The 25,818-nt window shown below is 41.3% G+C and overlaps 2 protein-coding genes and 1 non-coding gene across 3 annotated transcripts; 1 reads left to right on the plus strand and 2 right to left on the minus strand.

Moving 5' to 3' along the window:
* Positions 1-436: 436 nt before the first annotated feature.
* On the plus strand, positions 437-14,794 carry avpr2aa (arginine vasopressin receptor 2a, duplicate a). The gene is made up of 7 exons (XM_087833480.1): positions 437-811; positions 1,639-1,708; positions 6,478-6,857; positions 9,871-10,116; positions 10,241-10,387; positions 11,373-11,928; positions 12,917-14,794. Exons 3-7 carry the CDS (start codon positions 6,480-6,482, stop codon positions 13,114-13,116), a joined length of 1,527 nt encoding a protein of 508 aa, XP_087689606.1. The 5' UTR covers positions 437-811; positions 1,639-1,708; positions 6,478-6,479; the 3' UTR covers positions 13,117-14,794.
* Positions 8,337-8,408, minus strand: trnac-gca (transfer RNA cysteine (anticodon GCA)). The gene has a single exon. It is a non-coding gene; the product is annotated as a tRNA-Cys (tRNA).
* Positions 14,795-21,573: 6,779 nt separating the features above from the next.
* ssr4 (signal sequence receptor, delta) lies at positions 21,574-25,686 on the minus strand. Its single transcript, XM_087834165.1, has 6 exons — positions 25,494-25,686; positions 25,168-25,286; positions 25,000-25,074; positions 23,018-23,107; positions 22,821-22,886; positions 21,574-21,994 (listed from the first exon to the last, which is right to left on the minus strand). The coding sequence occupies exons 1-6, from the start codon at positions 25,540-25,542 to the stop codon at positions 21,890-21,892; spliced, it is 504 nt and encodes a 167-aa protein (XP_087690291.1). The 5' UTR covers positions 25,543-25,686; the 3' UTR covers positions 21,574-21,889.
* Between the last annotated feature and the right edge of the window lie 132 nt (positions 25,687-25,818).

Below are 25,818 nucleotides of genomic sequence, written 5' to 3' on the forward strand. Positions count from 1 at the left end.
AGAGTGGGCGGTTCGTCTGAGCCTCAGCTGACATGTGGGGACTCTTGACATGGCTCAACTGTTGGGTTGGGAAAGAAATGGAGCTGAGGGTGTTTGGGAATCTGGATTTAGAGCTATAATTAACAGCTGAATATTCTCTTTTATAATATCAGCAGGTATCTGTTCTGGAATGCTTACTTGTAATATTATATAAAGGAATTCTGCACGTAAAGACTGATGGTTGAGTCTGCCAGTGACTCACGGTGATTGAGTGGACACCATACTTCAGTGCAATGCTATGGATGACAAAACAGGTCCCTTCCCTTCTCTCTCTCTCTCTCTCCCTCGCTCTCTCTCTCTTGCACCACTCCTGGTTGCAGGCTCCACCCTCAGTCCTGGCGGACAAGCTGGTTGACCTAGGAGGAGGAGGAGATAGCTGTGGAGGGAAGAGGGGGGAGGTAGGAACGGACGGAGATCAAATTCATTTCTGCTAGTGAAGGCACAGCAGATTGCAAAAGCATAACCTGACGCAAATGGACCCAGGGCACGCATGGCTACCGAATGGATTACTTTAATAAAATGAACTACAAATGAACTACAACACCTCAAGGAGAGTACACTCAGCAGGCAAAGGAATAACAAAGAGCTCCCTAAAGAACTTTTTGTTAACACTGACCAACACCTGACTCTGATGAAGAGTGATTTTTATTCCTGCGCTGCCTAATTCATTCAGGAGTCAGCTGAGGCTAAAAGGAGAGACATGGATTGAGAGGAAGTAATTTGGGTAAAATTAAGCGACATATAACAGAAATGCACCACTGAAGTAGAACAAGTAAGTACCTTATTGAGTCCATAATGACTGCTGCATTTGATTTGATGGCTAAACATATACTTATTATGTTAAATGTACAATTATTTTAATTATTTAAATCATTATTCAACATTGTCTGAAAAACTTTCCAGCAGGGCCTTAAATTTGTTCTCATTGTATTCCTCCAATTTGTTTACAACCCAATCGAGGTCATGCCTTTGTATAGCTACAGTATCTCATATATGCTCAAAACTCAAGTATGCCATCAAAGCCCAGTGTGTTGATAAACAGGCTGAGCTTTATCAGCTTCTTTTATATTTGTATTTAGAATCATGTTTCCTCATTAATAATAATAAGAATACAATAATCTAATAATATTCATGTTTGTAGATAGTGAAAATATATTTTATTATATTTATTTTACGTATTTTATTGAACAAGAAAATGAACAAAACACACATCTTATATTTTGGAAAAAAGTGCTCTGGTGACTGTAAATCAAAGTAGTAAATTATTGGGTTGATTAAACAAAATTGTTCCAAATGATGGAACGCCACAATTAAATCAGGCTAATTTTCCAAATAACAGAAATAAAAAATGTGATTAAATCATTCTGACCTAGTTGTTTCCCAGAGCTACTTTCAGGATGTCATTTCTCTTAACATAAAGCATGTATGTTATTGTGCTTGATTAGAAGTCATTGCAGAGCTTAATTGAAAATAGATGTGGCCCTGTTAGTTTTTCCACAGATTACAGAAGCTCGGGGGAACTGTCACGATGTTAATGTTATCTGTTGTTGCCTGTAACGTGAGCTGTAACAGTGATGCTTTTAATGCTCTGCCCCACAGTCGCAGAGACAAGAGCAAAGCCAACAGAAAAGGACACGCGTGAGAATGCTTACCATGCACTGACAACAAGGTAAGAGATGACTTCTCACACTGGGTTGCTCTTCTTTGTGTGAGCGTTTTTTTTGCACACGTGCGTGCCCTGCGCATGTTTTTTTTTTTTTAAAGGAAACTCAAAGGGCTTTAGACAAACAGAAGATTTGTTTTCCCAGGCTGTGAGTGGACGGCATCCATACGTCTGTATATTCAAGTGTCACTGATTTATCGCCTGACACAACTTATTATCACAATGGTAAATTTCCTCCTAACAGTGAAGAAATAATCCAAAATTGTGTTTAAGTCAAATCAAAAACAGATCCCATACTTAAAAATGATCAACAACAACAAAACCCTAACTTTCTTGTCTGTCAGTTAAATCAAATAATTGCTTTTTGGCAGACGTGTTTTTTATGGAAGCTCTTTGTATCAACCAAAGTCATTGAAAAAAGATTTTTTCCACCATAAATCGCAAACTTTTCTTCTTCTTTTTTCTCCCTCACACAAACTATTACGGACGAATAATAACTTCCTTGATTGCAGCCTCCATCAGGAAAAAATCATCATCACGGTTATTTTAACAGTCGATTTACTTTGGTCTCTAACGGGGAATCATTTACTTGTGTTCATTTCATCATGTGCTGCAGCTCTGAACAAATCAACTCCAGGCCTGTTTTAGCTGATGTGGTAACGCTGCAGCCCACTTTCCAATCTTCAGGGGGAATACTCTGAATTTATTATCAGCTATGTGTGATGTGAAAAAAGGTCCCATTTTGAATGGTTCACTTGCTTGTTGGTGGTGTGCTAGTTAATGATACATAACAAGAAAAACAGTCAGTGGTAAAATGAACGGGGTTTATCAGTAACGATAAGGGGACTTGGACCTTCTGCATGAGTTCTGTCTACTGACCTGATCTGATACAATATGACTGTAATCTAAGCAATGACTGAATCGCTGTGTGTAATGAGGTGTGGCCCTGCATAATTATCATTTAATTGGCTGTTTGGGGTTGAAGACAGTAAAAGAATAATTTGTATTATTGCTCATGGGAGCTGCAGTTAGTGGTGGAGAGCGAACCTGAGTGACATGTACTCAAATAGAGAACCGTGAATGTGATTTTTAATGAGTACAGCAGGTTCCTCCACAAACTGAAATGCATAAATATACACAAACTAGCTAGCTGTCATTGACCCGACTCATTCAGGAGGTGAATTAATGCCGCAGCGAGGGTGCAAGCGGGGATCTAATTTACAGATTTGTGGGGCTTAAAGAGAAAAAACGTGGCCGTGGCTGCTTTATCATGCAGATGAAATGCCACGCGGCCCGGTCTGTGACGCCACATGATTCATTTGTGTCGCGCATGAATCACATTGAGGAAAACCAAAGGTAAATATATAACACGCTGTCATCTAATGCTTGCTTTATTAGTTTCAGTTGACTTGGATTCAGATTGGGTCAGACCTTTTTAATCCTGTTTCCTGCTGCCAAAGTCAATTAATGGGGACGGAGATTAAAATGAAGCAAAAACAAAAAAACATGTCAGAGCCAGTTTCCTCTGCAGGAGAAGCGGCTTCCTCTTTTGTCTGTGATCACAGGTGGTGGAATGGTTAGGAGGGAATCAGAATCAGAGAAATGGAGTGGGTGGATGAAAGTGTAGCGAAAATAACAGGTAACGGGTGGAAAAAGTAGAAGAGAGAAGGAAGACTGAGTAGAAGGAGAAATTAGCCACAGATCATCTGGGCGTGGACTAGACTGGTAATGAGAACAAAGAGGTCCTCATTAATCAGACTCGGTCAACTTGGTCAAAGGAAACTAATCCAGGGGCTGACAAGACAGGCAGAGAGGTGATGGCTTTTTCATTATGTTTGGATTAAACCACCAAGTGCACAAGCACCTCCTTCAGAGTGTCTAATGGGTGAAGTCTTGCCTTAAAGGATAATAGCAACTTCCTTTAAAAGCATTTTGTCACACACTGTAATACTGACATCAAAACATGGTTTTATAAGAAATTCGTTCCTTAACGCACCTCAGAATGGTTTAAAAATACTTTGTCTCAAACATCTGGTATTTGGATCTTGGCATATGTTGAACATGTCGTAGTTTGTGAAAGGGAATGACCAAAACACGTGTGAACAGTTGGAAATGATGACACAGATGTTGAAAGATGCGAGTGGATGCTATCTATAATGGTTTTCGTGCACTTTAACTGCATGTTCCTTTCTACCCTGAGGCTCTGTGAGCGCGAACCCCCGTGCCTATGACAGCAGTACAGCACGGAGAGGTTATGAAAATGGATGGTTGCATTCTGCTTTGCCTCTGGAGAGCAAAGCAAGGGAGGGATGGACTCCATCATCAATCAGAGAGAAAGCGTACTTTACTAGAAGTACTGTCTACAGTCTATCAAGCACACAAAGAATAATTTGTACTTGTGTTAAGTCAGTCAGACGGATGGAAATAATGAAGTCTGCTTGGAATATATTAAACTGCACCCAGCAATGTTCTGCTGACATTATTTACCTTCATCGTGCAGCTTCGGTTTAAGAAATTTCATGATATGACAGAGAGCACTCCTGGCACAGGTTTCGGGCTATGCATGGGTCTCCTGTAGATGAGCTTGAGCAATCGGAAGACAGCTCACTGAGATTTCTTGGATACGCATGCAATGCAAATGAGCATTCAGCATATTTTCTTTTTTGGGAGTTTAGGTAAACGAGGGATTCAGATTTTCTCAGAACAATGTCATAAATTTGAAGATAAAAATCTGCCTTGAAGAAAGAAATGCAGCACGTACTCATCAGTGGTCATCTACAGACAGCTTAACAGCTGCTCCTGCTTAGCAGTTTTCAATGCTTTTATTTGACTTTCTTGAGTCAAAGCTTTAATTAAGCTTTACTCCAGGTATTGTAACAACTCCATTGCACCTTATCTGCACCGAGGCATACTTGAAAACAGACTGAACATCAAAAACGAATCACATGGAAATATATATCTAATGAAATTAGGTTGGGGGTGCAGCCGCACAAAGAACCTTCTCATGAATTATACTGTAATTACAGAGAGGGACACAAGGCTCCTCGGAACCAACGAAAAGCAGCCCAGAGATTCCTTACTGAAAAAGGGCCCTGTTGTCTACACCCTTAATTAACAAAGATGAAAAGAAACAACTGTTATTGCTACGTCTGATCCTCTCCTCTATCAACCTTCCCGCTAATACAACCTTTTAAATATAGAGGAATGTTAATAAAAAAAGAAAATGATTGACTTAGTTTGGACATTTATGGCAGTCTTGTGTTTGCCTCGTGTGGCTGCAGGGATTCACTCAAATCATAAGAGCAGTTTTCTGTGTCCTGAGGAATGATCCCACTGAGATACTCTTCTTTTCACCCACAGCTGTAGGTTTGTGCTGGGAAGAGAAGTCAACCAGGCCAGGCCTGTCATGCATTCATCTGATTACATTCCTCTGGCAAAGCCAGCATGTAAAGCTTGACAGTATGTTCAGCCGTCCTCACACACCCAGGAGTGCGTCCACTGGTCATTAGGTGGTAGCGTAATAGTGAGAACAACCTTGTTATGTATAGTCACAACAATTCTCACAACAGTTTTCCTCCTGATGTTAATCAGGCAGAAATGGAAGCTCTCTTATCACCCATTCATTGGCACATTTAGATATACGACCACTCCACAGCATATTAGTCAAAATATTACATCAACACGATGTCAATCATCACTCACAGCGAAATAACTAAAAGTGCACATATCTGCTTGGAGCTATGTTTCGCCACTCCTCTAGTCTTATCCAATCACCCTCCCTCAAAAATCAATTCTTTTACCTTTTCTGGGCAGTTTTTTCTCCTTTCTCCTCACCGCCTGTATCGCTACTCTCCACCCCCCCCACCCCCCTTCTCAGACGCTACTCTACATGCAGTTTATTTGACCAAGGCTGCCCTCTACATCCCATGACTCTGTTTCTTAAATTGTCATCTAATTCCTGTCAACTTTCTGTTCTTTTTCCGCCATTTATTTATAAGCAAAGAAAAATAAACACAAAATTAATTTAGATTGGGAGAGAGAGAGAAGAGAAGAGAAAAGAACGCCTGGATGCATGAGAGAAAATCTGGAGAGAGGGGAACAAAAACAGGGGGAAACAGGAATGTACAAGGGTAAGCATGGGATGAGAATGATTATGAGAGGGGACGTGAAGGAATAAGGGTGGTGGGATAGGAGGCAAAGCTGTCAAATCAACCTTGAGAAAGAATTAGAAAGAAAATAAACCAAACTGGACTTGCGTCAGATTGAATGGGAAGCTTTGGGTAGATGGACAAACAGACAGGAGCATTATTAAAAGCCTGAGACATAATTACACTTGCATGATTGGCAGAGTGTCTGGCTCTCGTTACGTTGAGTTGAATTTGATGAGGTTACCCAACAGGAGCTATTTGTAGAACATGATGTGAAACTGTTACTGATGATCCAACAACAAAGAGCTCCTGTGATTTATATCTGCATCGGCTTATGTGAGAAGTCTGTGTGTGCTTTGCTTTGGATTCTCAGCAGTACTGTAAGGGACAGCGCATTTTTAGGCAACTGCAGGAAATGCAATAAGATGCACAGATGTAATAATTCAGTGCAATTTCATTGTCTGTTGATAATAATCTGGACTTGGCCAAAATCCACTAGTGGACAGTCATACAGCCCTGCAGCAGATTGACTCCTGCAGACTGTGTTTGTGCAGAGCATCATTTATACAAACTATAAACAATAGATTTTATTGGCTTTCCCAAATTAACACTTTGTTTGTCTTCCAGGAATGGAAAGCATCAGTTTGGAAACGGACTGGGATAGGTTAGGCCTCTCCGCTCTGGGCCCCACAGGAAGAAACAACTTCTCTTCCTCGTTTATTTCTGAACTGAACTCATTCAACACGTCTCACAGTGGGGGATCCTTCTTTGGCATCTTTCCCGAGAATGGCTCCAATAGCACACCTCGCTCCCTTCCCCAGCCCAGGGTGAGGGATATCGGCTTGGCCCGGGCTGAGATTGCAGTGCTTGCGGTGGTGCTGGCTCTTACCACCTTGGGGAACAGCTTTGTGTTGTGGGTGCTTCTGAGGCGGAGGAAGCACAACGCGCCGATGCACATATTCATGGTCAACCTGTGCGTGGCTGACCTGGTGGTGGCTTTCTTTCAGGTGTGTACAGGAGTTTCTTTGAGGCATTATAGCAACGTGAATATGCATAGATCACAGCAGTGGATGAAACAAACATTTATAAAATGGTCTCAGTTTGTTAAAGGCCTGTTTTGTTTTGTTTTATGCCATAAGTAAGAAATGTTTATTTCTTTTTGAGTCTAAATATTTCATCTTTACTAACATTTTTTGTCACACTGAAAACTTGCTCATCTTAATATTGATTTTTATCTTCCATGGGAATTTCTTTTTCACTTAACTGCGTTAAACTATAAACCCACTTAACTGGGCTTATTCTGTAATTGTGAGTTATATACTGTCTGGATCTGTTACAGCTGTATACACTGTTCCACAAAAATACCAATAATATAAATACTGTGCATTTCTTTTTTACTTTGCCTCCAGACTTTCAAACTTTCCTGTAATTTTTAAAGTGGTCATGAGCAATAGTTCTCCAGCATTTCTTTGGCCATTGGAGGCTTTTTCAGTTATTTCAGTCCAGTCCTTGTACCTGACCTTTTTCAAATGTGGTCTAGATCTACCCCATAAAAGAAATGAAAGCAACATCTGTGCGGTCAGGTGACTCATTTATGTTGTTTACCCCAGATGGATTGATTCTCCTTAGCTCGTGCAATCTATTTAATCGCCCTAATGGAGCTAATTTACCTGTTTTTCGAATGTGGTAATTAAACAAAATTAAAAAAAAAAAAAGACTATTTATAAGCAAATATTAGAAAAAACAGCAGAAAATAAGTTCAGATCTTTACTATGCAAATTTTAGATTTTTAACCCTTTACAGTCTTGCTCTCAAAAGCAGGTCCACTGAGACCATGCTGTTGAAGGCTTCTGATGGAGGAATTGTTCTGTATTCATTTTGCCTGATTTCAGTGAAGCCTTTGATACCATTGACCATAAAAATCCTGCTTTATAGGCTTCAGGTTTTGGCCGGTGAATTTGGCTGCTTTAGACTTATTTACTTCTTACTTTTCTGACAGGACCTTCTCTGTTAGAACAAACAAGTTCACCTCTAACATTTCCTCCCTAACCTGTGGGGTTAAAAAGGGATTTTCATTATTATTTTCTTTCTGCATGCTTCCTCTAGCTGCCATTATTCAATTTTTTAATTACATTTTTTTTATCATTTCTATGCTGATGACATTCAGCTTGATAGGTTGTCCACCCTAGTCCTCAGCTTAACTCAGAAAGAATACTGACTGGCTCTCTAGTAATTACCTTGTTTTAAATGCTAACAAGACTGAGACCATAATTATAGCTCCTGCTGAATTACATTTTAAAATCAGTCAGGTTCTTCAGCCCAACTGCTCTCGCATGTGAAATCTTTGTCTCGCTCTTTTTCACAGGCCGCTTGTCCGTGAAAAGTGTTTAATAAATGAATGAGCCTTTTACTGTTTGTTAAAAAGATCTCGGTGGAAAGCTGTCTGTGAAGAAGCCATTTTAAAAAAAGGCTTTTTAAGCTTCCACAGGGAGTATCTGGAATTGAACCAGAGACCTCTTGAGCTGCAATCAAATGCTCTACCACTAAGCTATACCCCCACAACGATAAAGGCATCTGGCCCTTCAGTTGATTCATATACTATACTGCCAAAGCATAATCAGAAATGGTCTCAGTGGAAGTTATTCTTAAGGAAGGGAAACAAAGAAAAGGCTGGTTTGTGCCAAACTACACAAGAACTGAACTGAAAATCAGTGGCAACAGAACGCATGAAGGACAAATCCATATTTTACATTTTTTAGTTCAAAATGTCAATATGTACTGTAGGAGGAGGTCAGGAGAGAAGCACAACAGCGAGTGTCTGCAGACATCTGAACAACGTGGCAGAGCTTTTGTGGAGATCTTGTCATAATTGATGGAATTATGAACACAGAAAAGTACCACCATGGAAGCACACTGTCAGTGCATACGTAGGTAGAAAAACACCCAATGAAAAATATCCTGGAGCCTGGAGAACTATTCCTGTAGACCAGTGATCTCCAACCTTTTTTGCGCCACGGACCGGTTTATGCCCGACAATATTTTTCATGGACCGGCCTTTAAGGTGTCGTGGATTAATACAGCAAAATAAAACTAGTACCGGTACTGAAAAAAAGAAGATTTATTCATAACACACGTGAAAAGACCCAGGAAAACCAAGTTAACGATAAAAACGATAACAAAATAACGCTGAAAACCGATAAAAACTCTGAAAACTATACATTTCACACCTGAGCCTCAACTCTCGCGGTCCGGTACCAAACGACTCACGGACCGGTACCGGTCCGAGGCCCGGGGGTTGGGGACCGCTGCTGTACACTACTTAGAGAAATTACAAGAAAGTTTCACTAAGAGACCTCAGTCTGTGTTGAAGAATAAAGTTGGTCATACCAAATATTGACTTTCAAACTGGTAATAACTGTACAAACTGTCTGCTTTAGTGCACTTTAATGTCTGTTTTCAGGTGCAGTGAGTGAGGCCTCTGTCAGGACTTTTAACACTAATGAACTGTCTCTGTATTTCTTTCTGAAGTCTCTGCTGCTTTCCTACCCAGTTGGCTTCTCGGTGACTCAGCTGCACAAATTTCTTAAAATGGCAGTCAAATGATGTTTATAATTGCATTGCACAGCTGGACTGGGAAAAGCTGATCTTTTATTTATATATATATATATAAATAAAAGATCAGCTTTTCCCAGTCCAGCTGTGCAATGCAATTATAAACATCATTCAAACAGGAGTGAATGATTTTTTGTTTTAGAACTACTTTCGTATGTGGATGACCAAATCTTTGGTGTTTTTTGAGGTAAAAACAAACAAATGAAAAAACAGGCTTGCCCAGTGCTCTTCTCATGGATATTAAAGAGTGCCATGGTGTGGCTTACTGAGGTGCTCAAGCAGTTTTCAGATAAGTCTCGGACAAAGTGCTAAATTGGGTTCGGGCTGCGCAGGCACTTCTTGTTGATACGCTGAATATATTAGGAAACACTTATTTTAAAAATAACTACTTTTTATCTGTGTGTTCAGGTTCTTCCTCAGCTAATATGGGACATTACAGAGAGGTTTCAAGGGCCGGATTTGCTATGCCGGTCCATCAAGTATATGCAGATTGTTGGCATGTTTGCTTCCTCCTATATGATAGTTGCCATGACAGTAGACCGGCACCATGCCATCTGCTGCCCGTTGCAGGCCTACCGAGGGGGCACAGTGTCCCGCTGGAACACTCCTGTCATGGTGGCCTGGGGCCTGGCGCTGCTCCTCAGCATACCGCAGGTAGGAAGGAACGCACAGGCAGCTTGATTTCCACAGGAGAACTCAAGATGTTTGTCTATTTTTAGCTTCAGATTATCAGTGTCTGTGGGTGTGCTGACCACTTTTCTCGTGTTGTTTCTGTCAGGTGTTCATCTTCTCTCGCTCAGAAGTGGCTCCCGGTGAGTTCGAGTGCTGGGGTCACTTTGCTGAGCTGTGGGGGCTGAAAGCCTACGTCACCTGGATGACGGTAGCTGTCTTCCTCCTGCCCGCCCTCATCATCACCATCTGTCAGGTAATTCTAGTTGTACTGGCTGAACTCTGCACTGTCCACAAAGAGTGTTGACTATAGGATTACATGCTGAGAGCAACATTATCCAGTAATGAGGCTTGTGGCATGAATGAAATGCTGTTTTGGTTTCAAGAGTGTATTTGGCACGCATTGTTCAATAACCTGTGGACACTGTGGCTGGTGTTATGTCGCATCCCCAGGCAGATATGACATTCTGGGGTGCCTCCCATCAGTCCTGATCTATTTAGGGAAAGATATTTCTAGGTTCCAGCTTTTTCCCCTAATTAACACAGCACTTGGAGGTCTACTGCCGAGATGCCTGCCCAGTCTGAAAACGTCCTGCCAGGGAGAGGAATGTACCAGATCTGTGCCAAACATAGAGTTCTGGACCTTTTTTCCACTATTTTGAATATCAGATTTCAAATCCAGAGGGATATTTAGAACGTTTCTGGAAGAGAGAATGATGTTATTTCTGCTGAAGGAGGTAATTTAGAAAGTTTCAAGTGACTCGCCCGATTAAATCCCATAAACTGAATGGAAAGGTGGATTAATGTGTAGCTTCAGTTGTAACAAACCTTCAGAATCAAAGTAAAAATAGTTGCAAGAATGAATCGCCTGTTAGTAATGGATTTCATGTCGTTGTTTTGGTTTCTCTGGAGAATACCACAAATCATTTTGGTGCAATAACGTTTTATGGTAGCTATGTAATAGAGCGAAGGAATCGTGGCGTTAAATAATGTTACATAAAAATGTCTGACACTGGTTTACGGCTGATGGTTAAGGCCAACGCATACTCTCTTTTTTTGTTACATTTCAAATTTCCGTTCAGTGTTGACATAAACCTTAAACAGGACAGTCTGCAGCAAACACAAGCATCTGAATTTGCCACGTTCCCGTGATAAAACGTAATCCTCGGGCCTTTTAGGTCATGTCTAGTTTTCCCTCTCACTGAGCTGTTGTAATTTCTCAAAATGTTCTAATATTTCAGATAAGAATCTTCCGCGAGATTCACAACAACATCTACCTGAAATCAGAGAGGATGGTGATGGCTGAGATGAAGAAAAACGAAATCCTCTTCCGCTTTCACAGCTTCAGGAAGGAGGACGAGCGATCCAGAGAGAGGGGGAGACGGGCGTCTGGAGGAGGAGGCTGGGACGCAAGAGGAGGACAACTCTTAAAGGTTGCAAATAACAACCCCCACAATAACACACCCAACACCCAAGTGGGAGAATGTTATGACTATGTACCACCTGATATTCAGTGCAACAGTTGCCACGGTGAACATGTGACAACAACAAGAACATCAGCGCATCAGCAAACAGTGAACGGCTCAGATTGCCAGGAGCCCTACACCAACTCTCCTCGCTGCTCCCTTGATTATGCTCCCCCTCACCGCCCCGCCACCCCACCTCCAAGTATCACTAAGGCCATGTCAAAGACGGTGAGGATGACCCTGGTCATTGTGCTGGTGTATACGATCTGCTGGTCACCTTTCTTCATTGTCCAGCTGTGGGCAGCCTGGGATCCAGACCCTCCAGACCAAGGTTAGTCACAAACATCTTAATGGATGCAACATCCACTTATGTTTCCAATCTACTCCATAAAAGAAATGAAAGCAACATCTGTGCGGTCAGGTGACTCATTTATGTTGTTTACCCCAGATGGATTGATTCTCCTTAGCTCGTGCAATCTATTTAATCGCCCTAATGGAGCTAATTTACCTGTTTTGCACTTTAGAGAACAAAAAGCTAATTGAAAAGCTCCTATTTTTAACAGAAAACTCCAATCAATGCCTTTGAGCATCTTGGTGGGTCCAAATATTAGGCTATCTAACTCATTATTCTAAGTACAAGCTCCAGCTCTCAACGGAGAATATAATACAAGGTCACAAACAAGTTTGTTTTTTCCTGAGCTGAAGCTAAAGACAAACACCAGAGGCCAGTAAATAACCTGTTTATGTCCCCCGTAGAGTCTGAAACAGAGCCAGATGCTGACATTTCATCAACAACGATCGGTGCCAGCAGCTGGCATGCATAGTTAAAATCATAAGCAGCACACACGAGCACAGATGCATACACAAAGTGTACTCACATGCAGCTACAAGCATGATTAGCATACTCTCGTGAAATAAAAGCCCTGATTGGCCGACAGCCCCACACTCAGCTGATTATTGTCAGCTTTATTGTCAGCTGCTCTCAGTGTGTTTTGCTTAATGCACAATAGACTTGTTATTAGAAAGGAAGAATATGAAGGAGGAAGCATGTGTGGAGTTGTTCCCCTGGGATATTTATAATCAAATTCTTGAAGTAGAATAAAAACAAAATGATGCACAACTAAATATTTGCACATTTTTATGTTTGTTTCCTAAGGGGTGAGAGACTAATGTCACTTGCACTGTGATTCGTCCTTAGTTTGTCCTCATTTTAAGAGGAATGTTTCCTTCCAACGTAAAGGTTGTACATTTGAAAATAAGCATTTTACATCTGGATGTATTTCTGGACTTGTCTTTTTGGCGGTGTGTGTCCTCTGCAGGAGTGGCCTTCACTATCCTGATGCTGCTGGCCAGTCTGAACTCGTGCACCAACCCATGGATCTACACGGCTTTCTCCAGCAGCGTGTCAAGAGAGCTGCAAAATCTGCTCCACTGTGGGTCAAGATCTGGACGCCGGGGCTCCCTGCCTGACGACTCTACCACCACACACACCTCCACCACCAAGGACAGCCTGTACTGACAAAGACTGATGAGCTGGAGAGCGAGACACACAGAGACATGCTCGAAAGGCATGCATGGGTGCACACGCGCCCACTGCAAGGACGTACTTTTGCACACAACTCTGCTGACGTCACCGCCTCCAGCGTCGCAGCCTGAGAACGCACTGTGACGACCTCCGCCAGATGTTTTCAGCATCAAAGGACAGCTGTCTTCTCACCAGGACTTCTATTTGTAATCACCTGTCTTACTCGCCCCAGCAGAAAGGACGGCTGTCACTGAAGATGTCAGCACCATTAATAACAGTGTTTCGGTGGATCTGTGGGGTAAAATGGACTGGAAGGTGAAAACATTTTCACCTCAGTAGCTGTTGAACAGAACTGTGGACAGTCTGTTGCTCTGCTCGGATACAGTAGAGCAGCAGGAATGCAAGGGGTGGATTGCTACATTAATGGCATGCCTAATGTATAAAGCAGCAGACAGAACTATGGTGCAGAGGAAACCAAGCTGGAGGGAAGAGACAAAAGAAGCACGTGCAGACAGTGCACGAGAATAAGACTGCAGGAGAACAGACAGGGGATGTCACGGATGTTACAGCAGTGGTCCCAGGAGGACTGTAGTTGAAATCTAATAATGTGATCAAACTTTGTTATTCCACAGAAAGAAAGAAAGGATTAGAGACGGATGCTTGAGGCAAAGAAGGAATTCACTTCCAGGTTCCAACAATAGTGATTTGTTAGCAAGATGGGCTTAAGATTCACTCCTGAGGACGGTGCAGCAGAAGGAAAGCACCGCACAACAAAATAAACCTGGTTTTCCTTGCTCAACTGGGACACAATTATGTGACTGTATTTCATACAAACACGCCATACGAGGCACATAAAAGAACTTTCCCGTCATGCTTTTCTGAAAGTATGAAACGAGAGCACGGCACAGAAGAAACAAATGAGAAGTATTTATCAGCATTCCGTGTATCGTGATCAACGTTGTAAAGAATATTTATTGAAGAGAATGTTACATTTTGTGCTAGATAAAAGCTGAATGTTCTGGTCTGAGGTACAGTGTAGTGAAGAAAGAAAACAAGGCGGTGTCAAACCAAAGATAGTTTTTTTAAAAGCTCGACTTTAAAGTCTTATCAGTAGACATATTCCAACCTACATGTTAGCGTACATCTAGAAACAAATACTATTTAAGAAAACGCTTCACGTGACTATTGCAAATACTCCAAGTCCAAACCAAGTGCCTGTAATGTCAGTAGACCTTTTTAGAGGGGGCCTCCCTCACTGGATTAATCTGTAAATGATGTCAGCCACGTTATTTTTAGACAGAGCATACCTCCAGAGCAGGGATCATAGGATATGTTATATCACACCATGAGCCATGTGTTCTTTAATCTCTTTATTTATTTATTGTTGTGTAAATGAAAATGTACACACACAAATATATATATTTAATGTATACTTAGATAGTATATCGGTATATTATTCCCTGTTTCTGCCTTCCAGGTACAGTTTTTATAATATTGCATTTTATTCTGTGCACAGAGTAAAGTATTATGTCCCTCAGCTGCATGACACACTTAAATATTCTAATGGTATGTTTTTACAATAGCATAGTTATATAAGCTACTGTACATACAGGAAATGTGATAACATTGTGTGTATTTGATCAGTCTATCCATTAGATGCTGTTGAAAATAATCTTGTTTTTTAAATGATGTGCACTCACAGTGAGACACTTTGGTGCATCTTTCTTTCTCGTGAGAGAGCAGTGTTGTTCACGTCTGCAGGACAATACCAGCGTGCTTTCAAGGTATCTCGAGAGTACTTGTCTGGGTCGAAGGAGAAGCCTCACCTTTTCCTCTGCGTGGCCGTGGTGTTTGGGTTTACAGCACGCCACTGCTAACTTGTTCCCCAGATGCAGGCCTCTGCTTTGATTATCAGCCAACTGAAACTCTGCAGCAACAATGTCCCGTGTCTCACTTTGTTATATCAGGAAATAGATGAACTTCTCCCAAATCTTCAGGGTGTTCATGTATTTTTCTCTCTCCCAAGCAGGAAGTTGAGAGGTCAGAGGATGATTCTTCTCCACGCAAAGGGCCAAACCTTAGTTTCTTCCAGCCTTTCAGATTGATGGGAGAGGCCGAACACTCCTCAGCTGTGCATTAGCTCTCTGTACAGCCATTAGTGAGCATTAAAACGGCTAAATAATAAATGCACTTCAACTGACTGAGAAGCAGATAGCACGAACACCTTTAAATATCCCCTAAAAATAGACCCATCATCAGACAGAATTTCCTATAGAGTCAGTTTAGTTTCCTGAGTAATCCTATAAAAGACTTGGCATTTCCTATTTTTCACTGAAACAGCCACCACCATCTCTCTCTTGTCAGAGCATATGATAGATGGCCTAACTGGTAGGTCACTGCTGTTTTTATAATCTTGCAGTGTGTGTGTGTATATTTATGCCGAATGCCCTAATGCTCACGGTTTCCATGCAGAAGCATGGGTGACGGCTAAACTCAAGGTCACTTCTTCATTACAGTTAGGGCAGCACTTCCTTCCAGCCGTGCGGCTGCAATGGGGTATAAAAGAAATAAATTACCCCTCAGGGAGCCTGTCACAAGGGCAGGAAAACAGGGCAAGTTCCATCTTCAAATCAATTTAAATTCAGCCAAGGAGTGCAACCAGTGGCTCTGAAGAATGACTGAGACCCCCAGCCTTGACCACAGCCGGTATCAATCAGACCTGGAGCCACGACTTTTACCGTACTGAGCAATGTGTCTGCATTGCTTAACCCAAGACCCCTCTGCAGACCTAATGATGGTCGAGGCTCATTCCAAGAAACCAGGAGGCCTAACTGGCCCACATCGACTCCTGTGTCTGCGTTAGGAAAGAGCATGATACTTTATTATCAGAGGAAACAAGAGAAACAGGCTCCCCAATTTATCTTGTCTTCTCACAAAAGGGTTTCAAAATGTTTTAACACCACGAAGATGTTTATATGCTCTTAGCCTTAAAACAGGCGGTAAACTATTTGATGGAGTTTGTTTTGTTTTCCACATAAAATTTATCTGCATTTACCGTTTCAGCTTACAGAGAAGGGGGCAGTTAAATATAGCCACACTTTTATTCTATTGGCAGCAATTATGATTCCTTAGTCTGTAAGTGTTTACTGATTTAAAAGACGTTTCTCCGAGAGCCAGAGGGATCAAAGTTAGCTTTTTTTTATCGCTTTCAGCCATCTTGTTTTCATTATGCACGCTTGTGCGCACACCTCACCAGCAATATTGCGTTTTTAATAGTACAAACGGGCATGTGCATGGTGTCTGATAAAATGGCATCTACAAATATTTTACAGGAGCTTGTTCAACACGCTTCCACGAGATTTATGCACTTAGATATGATTTGTTGTTATGTGTCTTCACCAATGTTCCCTCTAATTTTTCACGTGTCTGAGCGAACACACAAACTCCCTGAGCGTCCCCTGGACCACTGTGAGCAACAGCAGACGTGTTCACTGTGGTCACGCCAGCATCTAATCCATCCAAGTTACACGGTTTATTAAAATAATCAAATTACAGCATTTACATTTATGTTAGACTACTTTTAATTAACTGCTTCAGCCCATTTACAATGAAAATGTTTTAAAAAATGACCTGTGTAGCATGTTTAACACTATTGGAAGTAAAAATAACTTGAACTCCAATTTTGAAAACACAACTTTCTTTTTTCTATTTTTATAAAGCTCTGACTTGTATTATGAGTCTGTGGTCTGGGAGAGAGTCTGTAACTCTCTGTCTGCAAAATGCAGTATATAATGACCAATGTTGGGTAATTAATTATATAGATACTTCTTCAAAAAAGTAACTGAGTTATGCAAAAAACAAAGTTTTTCAAACTATTTACAGAACAATCAGCTGTTCTGCATCAAATTTGATGCCACACAAATTATTTGTGCCACTCCAAAAAATAATTTCTGTCCACTATGAGATAAAGGAGAACAACAGCCTGACACCTGCAGGCAGTGGCGGTCCTAGCCTGTTTGACGCCCTGGGCGAACACTCCCTCTGGCCCCCACCCACCACACACACACATACATAAAACATATTAAGGATTATACATTAACATAAAATTGTTGTCGGAACCATGCTGAATTTTACCAGAGAAACACACACACGCATATGAAGAGAGAGAGAGTATGCATGGTATACTCTTGGCTACCAAACAGCCATCATAATTCGTCATACAATGAGAACAGGACAAATCAGCAACTGACAAAGACTAGTTAATATTAAAATCTGTAACATAATGTATTGTTTGGAGTTTAGTCTGTTACTGTTACCATTTTTACCATTTCTTCTTGGAGCAACTGTAACCCACATAATTTCCTTAGGGATTAATAAAGTATTGTGATTCTGATTGTTTCAGGATGATCTGCCATTATCCAATGATACGTCTGCTTACCTGCATCTTTCGTTTCTTCTTCTCTTCTTTTCTCTTTTTTTCTAAACTGAGCACCTGATGGCTTTGAACTTTTCTTGTCCATCTTCCATTGCTTTTAATTTTGCACTCCACTCCTAACCCTAACCCATCCCCCAACCCGAGGATCACCACAACATAACCTATAGACCTACACCTTAGCTCACAGAGTCGCTTTGTCTGGGGTTTATTTCTGGGATTTCACACAAGCCAGTATTCAAATCAAGAATATATAATGGGCTTGGATTTACAGCATTGTTCTGACACACACAACAAAACTATTGACTACACTACACACTAACTACACAAGATTTGCGCTAAACGTCGCAAATCTCTCACATCTCAAAACACCGCCGTTACTCCTAAAACTCCCCCTTTCCTAAATGCTGCCATGTTGCCATATCATTTTTTGATTGGTCGACATGGTACATTTTTCGATCAATAGGAAAGGGGGGGGGTTGTTTTTGCTCACAGGCTTTTCCTTATAAAACGCCGTTTTTACCGTTTCTTCCCGCAGTAAATATAAACAACGATAGTATTCAGGAAGAAACCAAACATTGCAGAAATTTTTATCATGGTTTTACGTGGCCTATCAACACAATTTAAAAACTGGTATAAAGTCCACACTTTTTCCGTCAATTGTTCCGTCTGTCCTGCTCACATCTCCAATGGTTGTACACGTTGTCATTAACGTGGCTTCACTCCACATCAGCCGCTTTGCTCGCTAAAACACCGGCACATAAGGACGCTGTCATAGCCTGTCAACGTTGCTTAGCTGCGTATATACGAATGTGAATCGCATTATTGGCTGGACTATGGGATAAGGCATCGTTCTAATCCCATACAGGAGCAGCCAGTCACTTACTGACTAACACTGCAAAACAGAATTGTTAAAGTATTAATTTTAATTTCAATTCAGATTAGATTTTTTTTCTGTGCGCAACGCAGATTTTCTGTGCGCAGAGACCGTGGCAGGAGTGCGCAATTGCGCACGCACGCAGCTTAGAGGGAACATTGGTCTTCACCCATTTAATAGTTCTGGGCCAGCTGCCCACACACACGCAGACACACGCAAGCCAATATGCAAACACAAACAAAAGCTGTACACCAGAAATTGTCCTTTTGATGTGGCATGTGGATGGGATGTTTAATATGTTGTGGAAAAGGAGCGAAAGGAATTTCCTCCCTTATATGGTTCTTTTTTTTTTTTTTTTTTACTGCAAACTGCATTGTCATGCAAAGCAGATGAGATGATGCCCAAATAGGACAAGAAGAATGAGATGCAGAGAAAATAAGCGCAGAGGTTTGGAAGCTACAGTGAGTTATGGTAACCCCAAACACTGTCAAGCTGTTTGGGGCTGGAGCAACTGTACATATAACACCCTCCTCTATATGAACAAAACCATGAAGTAACCAGAGCATGAACTGTTATTGTAGTGAAGGAAGGGGAAGCCAGTGTAAAAAGATACAGTCTGCTTTGTGATTACTGAGTTAACCTCACACTTTGTTGACTTTGTTCTGCTTTGTGAAAAGTGTGAGGAACGAGCAGGAAAAACGATGCCTATGGAATAGACAGAAAAGCCTGACTTCATGTGAAAATTATTTGTGCAATGCCGGTTTCCACATTGCTGAATCCCGCTAAGCCCATCGGGGTCTGTGGCCTGAGCCGGTCTGCTTTACACACCTCTGAGCGCGAGTGAGCGCACACACACACACACACACACACACACACACACACACACACACAAATTCCTCTGCAGTTATCCTTATTTCACAGCAAAATGTTTTGTCTCGTGTAAGAATAATAAAGATAAACTTTTGATAAAAGGCTATATATGAGAGACGTTTAAGAACAAATGATGTTTTGCACTGACAATCAAGACTAAAAGCTTGGGTTATGTAATCATATAAATAGAAATGGGACTGAATTGTTTACACAACCTTGTAAATTACTTTCTTAAATGGGGAAAAAACAAACAAAAAATATATGACAATAATTTGCCATTGACAGAATAAACTGTGACTTCCTGTCGGAGCATTCCTTCTAAAAGGACAACATTTATCTCTAAATATTTCATTCCACATTGGCAGTCACGGCCACTAATGTGCTGGCTGGAGTTACGCACTTTGAACTCCATCACACAACAAAGAGAAGCAGGAGTTTTTGTGTTAGCATCGACTCGCTGGCCTCCGTTGACTGTTTATTTGTCCGTTCCATTTATATCCCTCCATCCAGCTGTCCGCGACTTCCTACAGTCCAATAGGTGACTCTGTGAGGCAACATCTGGATTCCTTCCAGCCCCTGTCTATTCTAAATGAACAACACTGCGATAGCTTTCTTCTCTCCTTGTCAAGGTGCCAGAAGACTAAAGCACTTAAACCACAAGTGTGAATGTGTGATGACAAAGCAGCAGAGAAGCGGTCATCTGAGAAACTCCTTGTGTTCTCTACACTGTGCAGTATTTATGTGAGCAGATCGCTTTACTCGCAGCATACACTAACTCTATAGGACTAAGTGAGAGGCTGCAGTTGTGCTGTTTGTGTTGATGCTAAATTGTTTGTCTGTGGAGTGAACAGTCTTTGCTAAACCTTATTTGGGGCACAGACAGAAATAGATAAGCTAAGTTTAAGTCTCTGTAATAAACTAGATCACATCAGCATGACTTTCCCCTGAGCACCTCTATGTCATAAACTGGATGTAGAAGGAGGGCATGGAGTTCATAAGGCAACATAACAATAACATTAGTAAACCATAACCAGTAAAAATCACATCCAACCTGCCTGTAAAGCTGAAGCTGGCATCAGCCTGGAGTCTCCATCAGCAGCACAGAGCTGCCACAGTGTGCTCAACCAGTGGCAATGCACTGCAGGAATTTAGAAAGGAAATGCAAGCTACCGCACTCCCTGCTCACAGAATTAACATTTGTAACAGATTGTTATTTTTTGTGGCATGTGTGCATCCCCGTTATGAGAAAATGTGACAGGACACAAGCTGCTGACGTGCTGCCTTGTTTAATGCACTGCTCTCCGTGAATATCGAGGAATACCAGTGGGACAGCTCTGCCTCTCTTGTGCTGACAAAAATAGCCATCATGTCCACTGAGAGTTCAGCCACAGCCTCCAAGCTGAACATGTTTACAGAAAAAAAGGAATTGTTTTTCAAGAGTTTGCACGTTAGCACAAATGATATTTACCACGCACAAAGCCTTAAAACTTTATCGTAACCGGATTTATGAACATAAATGCTTAGATTATCAAGAGAGATTAAGTGGACTGCAACGGCCAAGATGGTTACTGCCACAAAGGATTTACTCATCCTCCAACCAAGTGAAGCAAACATGTCTGACTACAGCAGAAAAACCACACTGACATGTGGTTTTCTTTTTTCTGTCAACTCCACAGATATTTTGGTTTGTTCATTTTGGGCAGGTTTATCCTGCTCATGTTCCTCGAGATAGATTTATTTTTCCCTCACCCCAAGGTCGTCTTGAATTCCTGTAGCTTTGTACGTGTTGCAAAGTAAACACGTTAACAGGCAGATTTAAATATGCTGTTTTTGGGGCTGCATGGGAGTTAGGGAAGGTGGAGACATTTTCATGCGACTTGGCCACCCATCGATGGGATACAATTCAACTATTTCAGCATGTGAAAGATAAATCTGCTTAAAGCTGGTTGCTACTTGAGCTCAGGTGACTAGTTGCAGCTAGTTCTAGACTGGAAAATAAAAGGAAGCACCGTAGATGACGTGTTGCTGTGAAATAAGAGACCTTCCCATCTGTCTAGAGAAAAAGGAATTTATAGATTTTCGTTTTACTACAACCAATAAAATAAAAGTCATTTATTCACTTTCCTGGAGGAGACACATCCACTCGACCTGTTCAGGCCAGTCTGCGCAGCCACATTATTGACATTTCATTTGCATGGAAGCTTTGACCTTTGCAGCACAATCTGGTCAGGATGTTCCACTGTTTAAGCGGGACCCAATACAATGCATGAGCTCTATGTGATTTCTTTATTTGTAAAGTCCAGGTTTATTGATCTGTTGTTTCCAAAAGAAACCATTGTTACAAAACTCCACCCATACCGAGAGTCAATCGTGTGTCAAAATTCATCTTTAAAGACTCAAAAGCACATAAGAGACACAGTCTGAATAAAAAACATACAAAGACTGCTACTTCTGCTCCTTGCCCCAAAGCAGATCAAGTGGCAAAATCCTGTTGGTTTGTCTCAACACTGGATGATGGATAATTGGTCGAGCCCCATCAGAAATCAGTCTTTAATGATCCAGTATTTAAAAAGCTGTTTTGGATCAGTTTATGCTTGGATGGTGCTCTTTGCGCTGAAAGCCAAGTAGTAGACCAGGATACCAATGAGGGCAGCAACCACTTCAGTAGACACCCATGGGCCATTCCATGCACCCTGCAGTGAGCGGGGGGGGGGGGGAGACAGGTTTAAGGACAAGAGCAAATAAGGCAAATGAGGGACAGCCAATCAGAAGAAAGTTGGCTTAAATAGTAGTTTTATGGTTTTAAATGGAGAGAAACTAAAACAAGCCAATAAGAGACAGATAAGGATTATTTTTAAATGAGAATCACACAAAGCTAAAAGTGGAACTTGTTGTTTTGAATGAATGCAGAGATTCCAACCATAAATCAGACACTGGCCCCTTAGATGCATCCGCGCAGGAAACAGTGAAATCGTGACCAGAGACCGCAGCAAGTCAGTGACATTTGGTAACGTCAAGCAAATGCAAAAAAATGCTGGCAACGTGAAATCGACGGACCCCTGAGTCAAACTTTTTGCAACTCTAAAGAGAGCAATTTAAGCCACTACCAATGAGAGCGGAACATCCTGTTGATTATATGACGGTAGGATGCATGAGTGGGAGGTAAATAAAGTTAGAGGGTTACCTGCACACTATCATGTCAAATTTCTGGTAATCATGTGTACTTAAGTCCAAAGTTCAGTTGCCATTTGCTCTTCTTTAAGCTTCACTAATTCTTAAGGAAACAATATGACTACTCTGCAAAATAGAGGCCTGTAAGAGTGTGCAGTCAGGCGATAATCTCTCTGGGTTTATTCATTCACTGGAGACCTTTCAAACATGCCAGGAAGTTACGTGATACTTGATGTAAGCTCACTAAAGCTGATACAATTTAAGGGCGCTTACTGGCTTTTAATTTACAAGATAGCAGGATCATGACTCGAGTGATGTGTTCAGTCTGAGATCCTAGAAGAAACTCACCCTGTGGTCAATGTTGACAGAGAAGAGAGGGTGAATGGCATTTACGTCTTCGTTGTTTCTCTGGGCCTGGAGCAAATGAGATAAACAGATTTAATTGAAATTAAAGCACATTTGATTATAAAGACGACTCATTTCAAAACAAGTGGAGCTCAAGCAAAGGAAACTCTAAGTTGATCAACAACACATAATACACTAACCTTGCGCAGGGCACTGTAGGACTCCTCATCGAAGAATTTGACCTGATATGTTCCAGAGGTTGCCTGTTTGTGAGGAAGACTCCAGGACACCTGATGGAAGAAAGTACACATTCAATAATAGCTGATTATTTACTTTTTTTAAAATATACTTTTAGTTTAAAAATATGTCTAAATGTAAAGCCTCGAGTCTGTACTAAAAGGCAAACGTGTATTTTAATGGCCTGCTGATGAAAGGGTTAGGGATAAATGTAAACTACTGTCTAAGCAAGTCATAAGGTACAAGTATCCTAATGACCCCCGTGTCCTGAAAAGGACACTCACATATAGTAAATCAACAATATATATATATATATATATATATATATATATATATATATATATATATATATATATATATATATATATATATATATATATATATATATATATATATATATATATATATAAAATAAGCTCTACATGAGATTGTTCATCTGTGAAGGGTCAATAAACCTCAGGGCAACCACCTAATCAAAGACATCCTGTGACTATTAATTCAATAGAAATTACTTTTGACAAGGGAATTTAATATATTTTTTATTGCACTGGTGTGTGTGGGTGTGTGTGTATTAGTGTGTTGGTTCACTTAATTTCTATAATTTGCTGTCCACTTTTTCCTTTTTATTGCAATTTACTCAAATTACTGCTACAAGAAGTCAAGAAGTCATGACCAAACTGGCAGGAAAATCCAGTTAAAGGGCAGCATGTTTTGATATCAATATGTATATATGAATCCATCCAGCATAGTGAAAGTGTATAACAAGAGGAAGTACTTTGATATTTTCTCCCACCTTTGCTTATAAGCTTTAAGGGTGGTCTCACTTAAGAGCTGATCAGTATAGGCCAGTGGTTCTTAACCTGGGTTCGATCGAACCCTAGGGGTTCGGTGAATCGGTCTCGGGGGTTCGGCAGAGCCTCCACCATGACATGCACGGCTCATTTTGTGCACCAATAAAAAACATATCTATGTCTTGAATTTGAAAAAAATCATATTTTATTTTTCACTAAAGAGGGGTTCAGTGAATGAGCATATGAAACTGGTGGGGTTCGGTACCTCCAACAAGGTTAAGAACCACTGGTATAGGCTAATACCAGCCAACTGACTGCTGTGAGTTCATCAGTAAATAAGATTACATTTACATATATCTGTAACTAATATTTATTAGTTGTGTAAGACTGATTTGGTGCTGTCTAATCTTGGCTGAAAAAATTCAAACCGTTTCTGAAACTTTTTATAATGAGACATTATTACTGGCACAAAGCTGATAAAAACAATGAGAAATAAAGCAGTATCAGGTAAAACTGTAACCACGATCATCTGGCTCATAACAGATTTAGACAGCACTGAAATTATTGTGACTATATGTTCAACCTTCTGTAGTTCATGAATCTACAAAGTGCTACTACTTTTTCAGCTGCTCCCTTTATAGGGGTCATCACAGTGGATCGTTTGCCACCAGCTTCACCTGCACTCTTCCTCTTTTTCTCCTTCCTGACTGCTTCATACTCAACATCATTTGTCCTGTGTACATTTAGAGTTTCCTACTCTCACCTAGACTAGCCTCCTTCTCTCTCCCTGCCTCCTGTCATCTTTTCCCCTTCTCCTCTTAATTTGTCTTCAGTCAGTAGTAGCACACTATCAACCAGCATCCTGTTGGCCAGCAGCACTGGAGGTGGCCATTGTTGTTAACCTGGGCCGATCGATCTGGTATGGAAACCTTTTCCTTGATGCCCCGCATGTTTGATTTGGCAAAGATTTTACACCAGATGCCCTTCTTGATGCAAACCTCCCCTTTCATCCAGGCTTGAGACTGATTGATTTATTATTTTTTGTTAAAAAATATCAATCAAAAAAGCCCACCCTGACTCAAGAAACACTCTGCTAACAAATCAGAATCAGTAAAAGCAAGTGCCTTGACCTGTAGCCACATGTGAATCCATACCTGGTACTTTCCAACGTCCTGTCCTCTGGTTACAGGGAACTGTCTTCCATTGACATCAGCATACAGCGTTACGCTCTGCAGAGAGCAGAAATCACCATGAGTGCTCCAGTAGCATCAGTACATCATTGTGCTGCTGGCTGCCTTAAAGTGTTAGAGGTGGACAGTTACCTGTGCTCCGTTGGCGCAGGTCAGGCTGAGTTCAACGATGAAGACAGACTCTGATGAGATGACGGCGTCAGAGGTGGTGTAGGCCGACGGAGTGATGACTGGGTCCGTGCAGCTCTCTCCTATGGGCACCAAGAGCAGAGTTGAGGTCAGCTGAAATCCTGCACATGATCATCTACACAGCATCTATAGATACCCTAACTTTCACCACTCTGCCCTCCTGTGGCTACGAGATTGCGGGTAGTGATTCAATGAATTAGCTACTAGCTAAAGCTGATTAGCATTATAGGCTTATTAACCCGGTATTCTCTCTTCCAGCGTTGTCTTACCTGAGCAGGCGGCCACCAGCAGCGCAAAGAAGGCGGCTATCCGGATCATCGTGACGTCTCGGAGGTTGTTTAAGAGGTTTCGTGTTGCTCCTGAGGTCCAGCTGCCTGAGTGCTCGGCTCCTTCCAAACAGTAAAAAGGAAGAAGTCCACCTCAGCTCACAGCGCTTCTGCGCCTCTGCGTCTGCGCACCAATGACGTGGACTCTCGAAACCGCAGAGCACCCTGGGAAAGTGCCCCGTCGACACGTCATCAGAATCAAAATGGCCGGAAGTCAGTAGATGATGGATCTAAACAGCTTTAACAAACTGACCTTATTTATTTATTT

This window comes from Neolamprologus brichardi, chromosome 20 (genome assembly GCF_056152115.1).
Source record: "Neolamprologus brichardi isolate AB-2024 chromosome 20, ASM5615211v1, whole genome shotgun sequence".
NCBI lineage: Eukaryota > Metazoa > Chordata > Actinopteri > Cichliformes > Cichlidae > Neolamprologus > Neolamprologus brichardi.

Coding starts and splice junctions, on each gene's coding strand:
- avpr2aa (XM_087833480.1), top strand. CDS start 6,480: ATGGAAAGCATCAGTTTGGAAACGGACTGGGATAGGTTAGGCCTCTCC. Junction 10,388..11,372: donor TCATCATCACCATCTGTCAG/GTAATTCTAGTT, acceptor CTAATATTTCAG/ATAAGAATCTTCCGCGAGAT. Junction 11,929..12,916: donor TCCAGACCCTCCAGACCAAG/GTTAGTCACAAA, acceptor TGTCCTCTGCAG/GAGTGGCCTTCACTATCCTG.
- ssr4 (XM_087834165.1), bottom strand. CDS start 25,542: ATGATCCGGATAGCCGCCTTCTTTGCGCTGCTGGTGGCCGCCTGCTCA. Junction 25,287..25,493: donor GCTGGTGGCCGCCTGCTCAG/GTAAGACAACGC, acceptor TGGTGCCCATAG/GAGAGAGCTGCACGGACCCA. Junction 23,108..24,999: donor AGGACGTTGGAAAGTACCAG/GTATGGATTCAC, acceptor TTCTTCCATCAG/GTGTCCTGGAGTCTTCCTCA.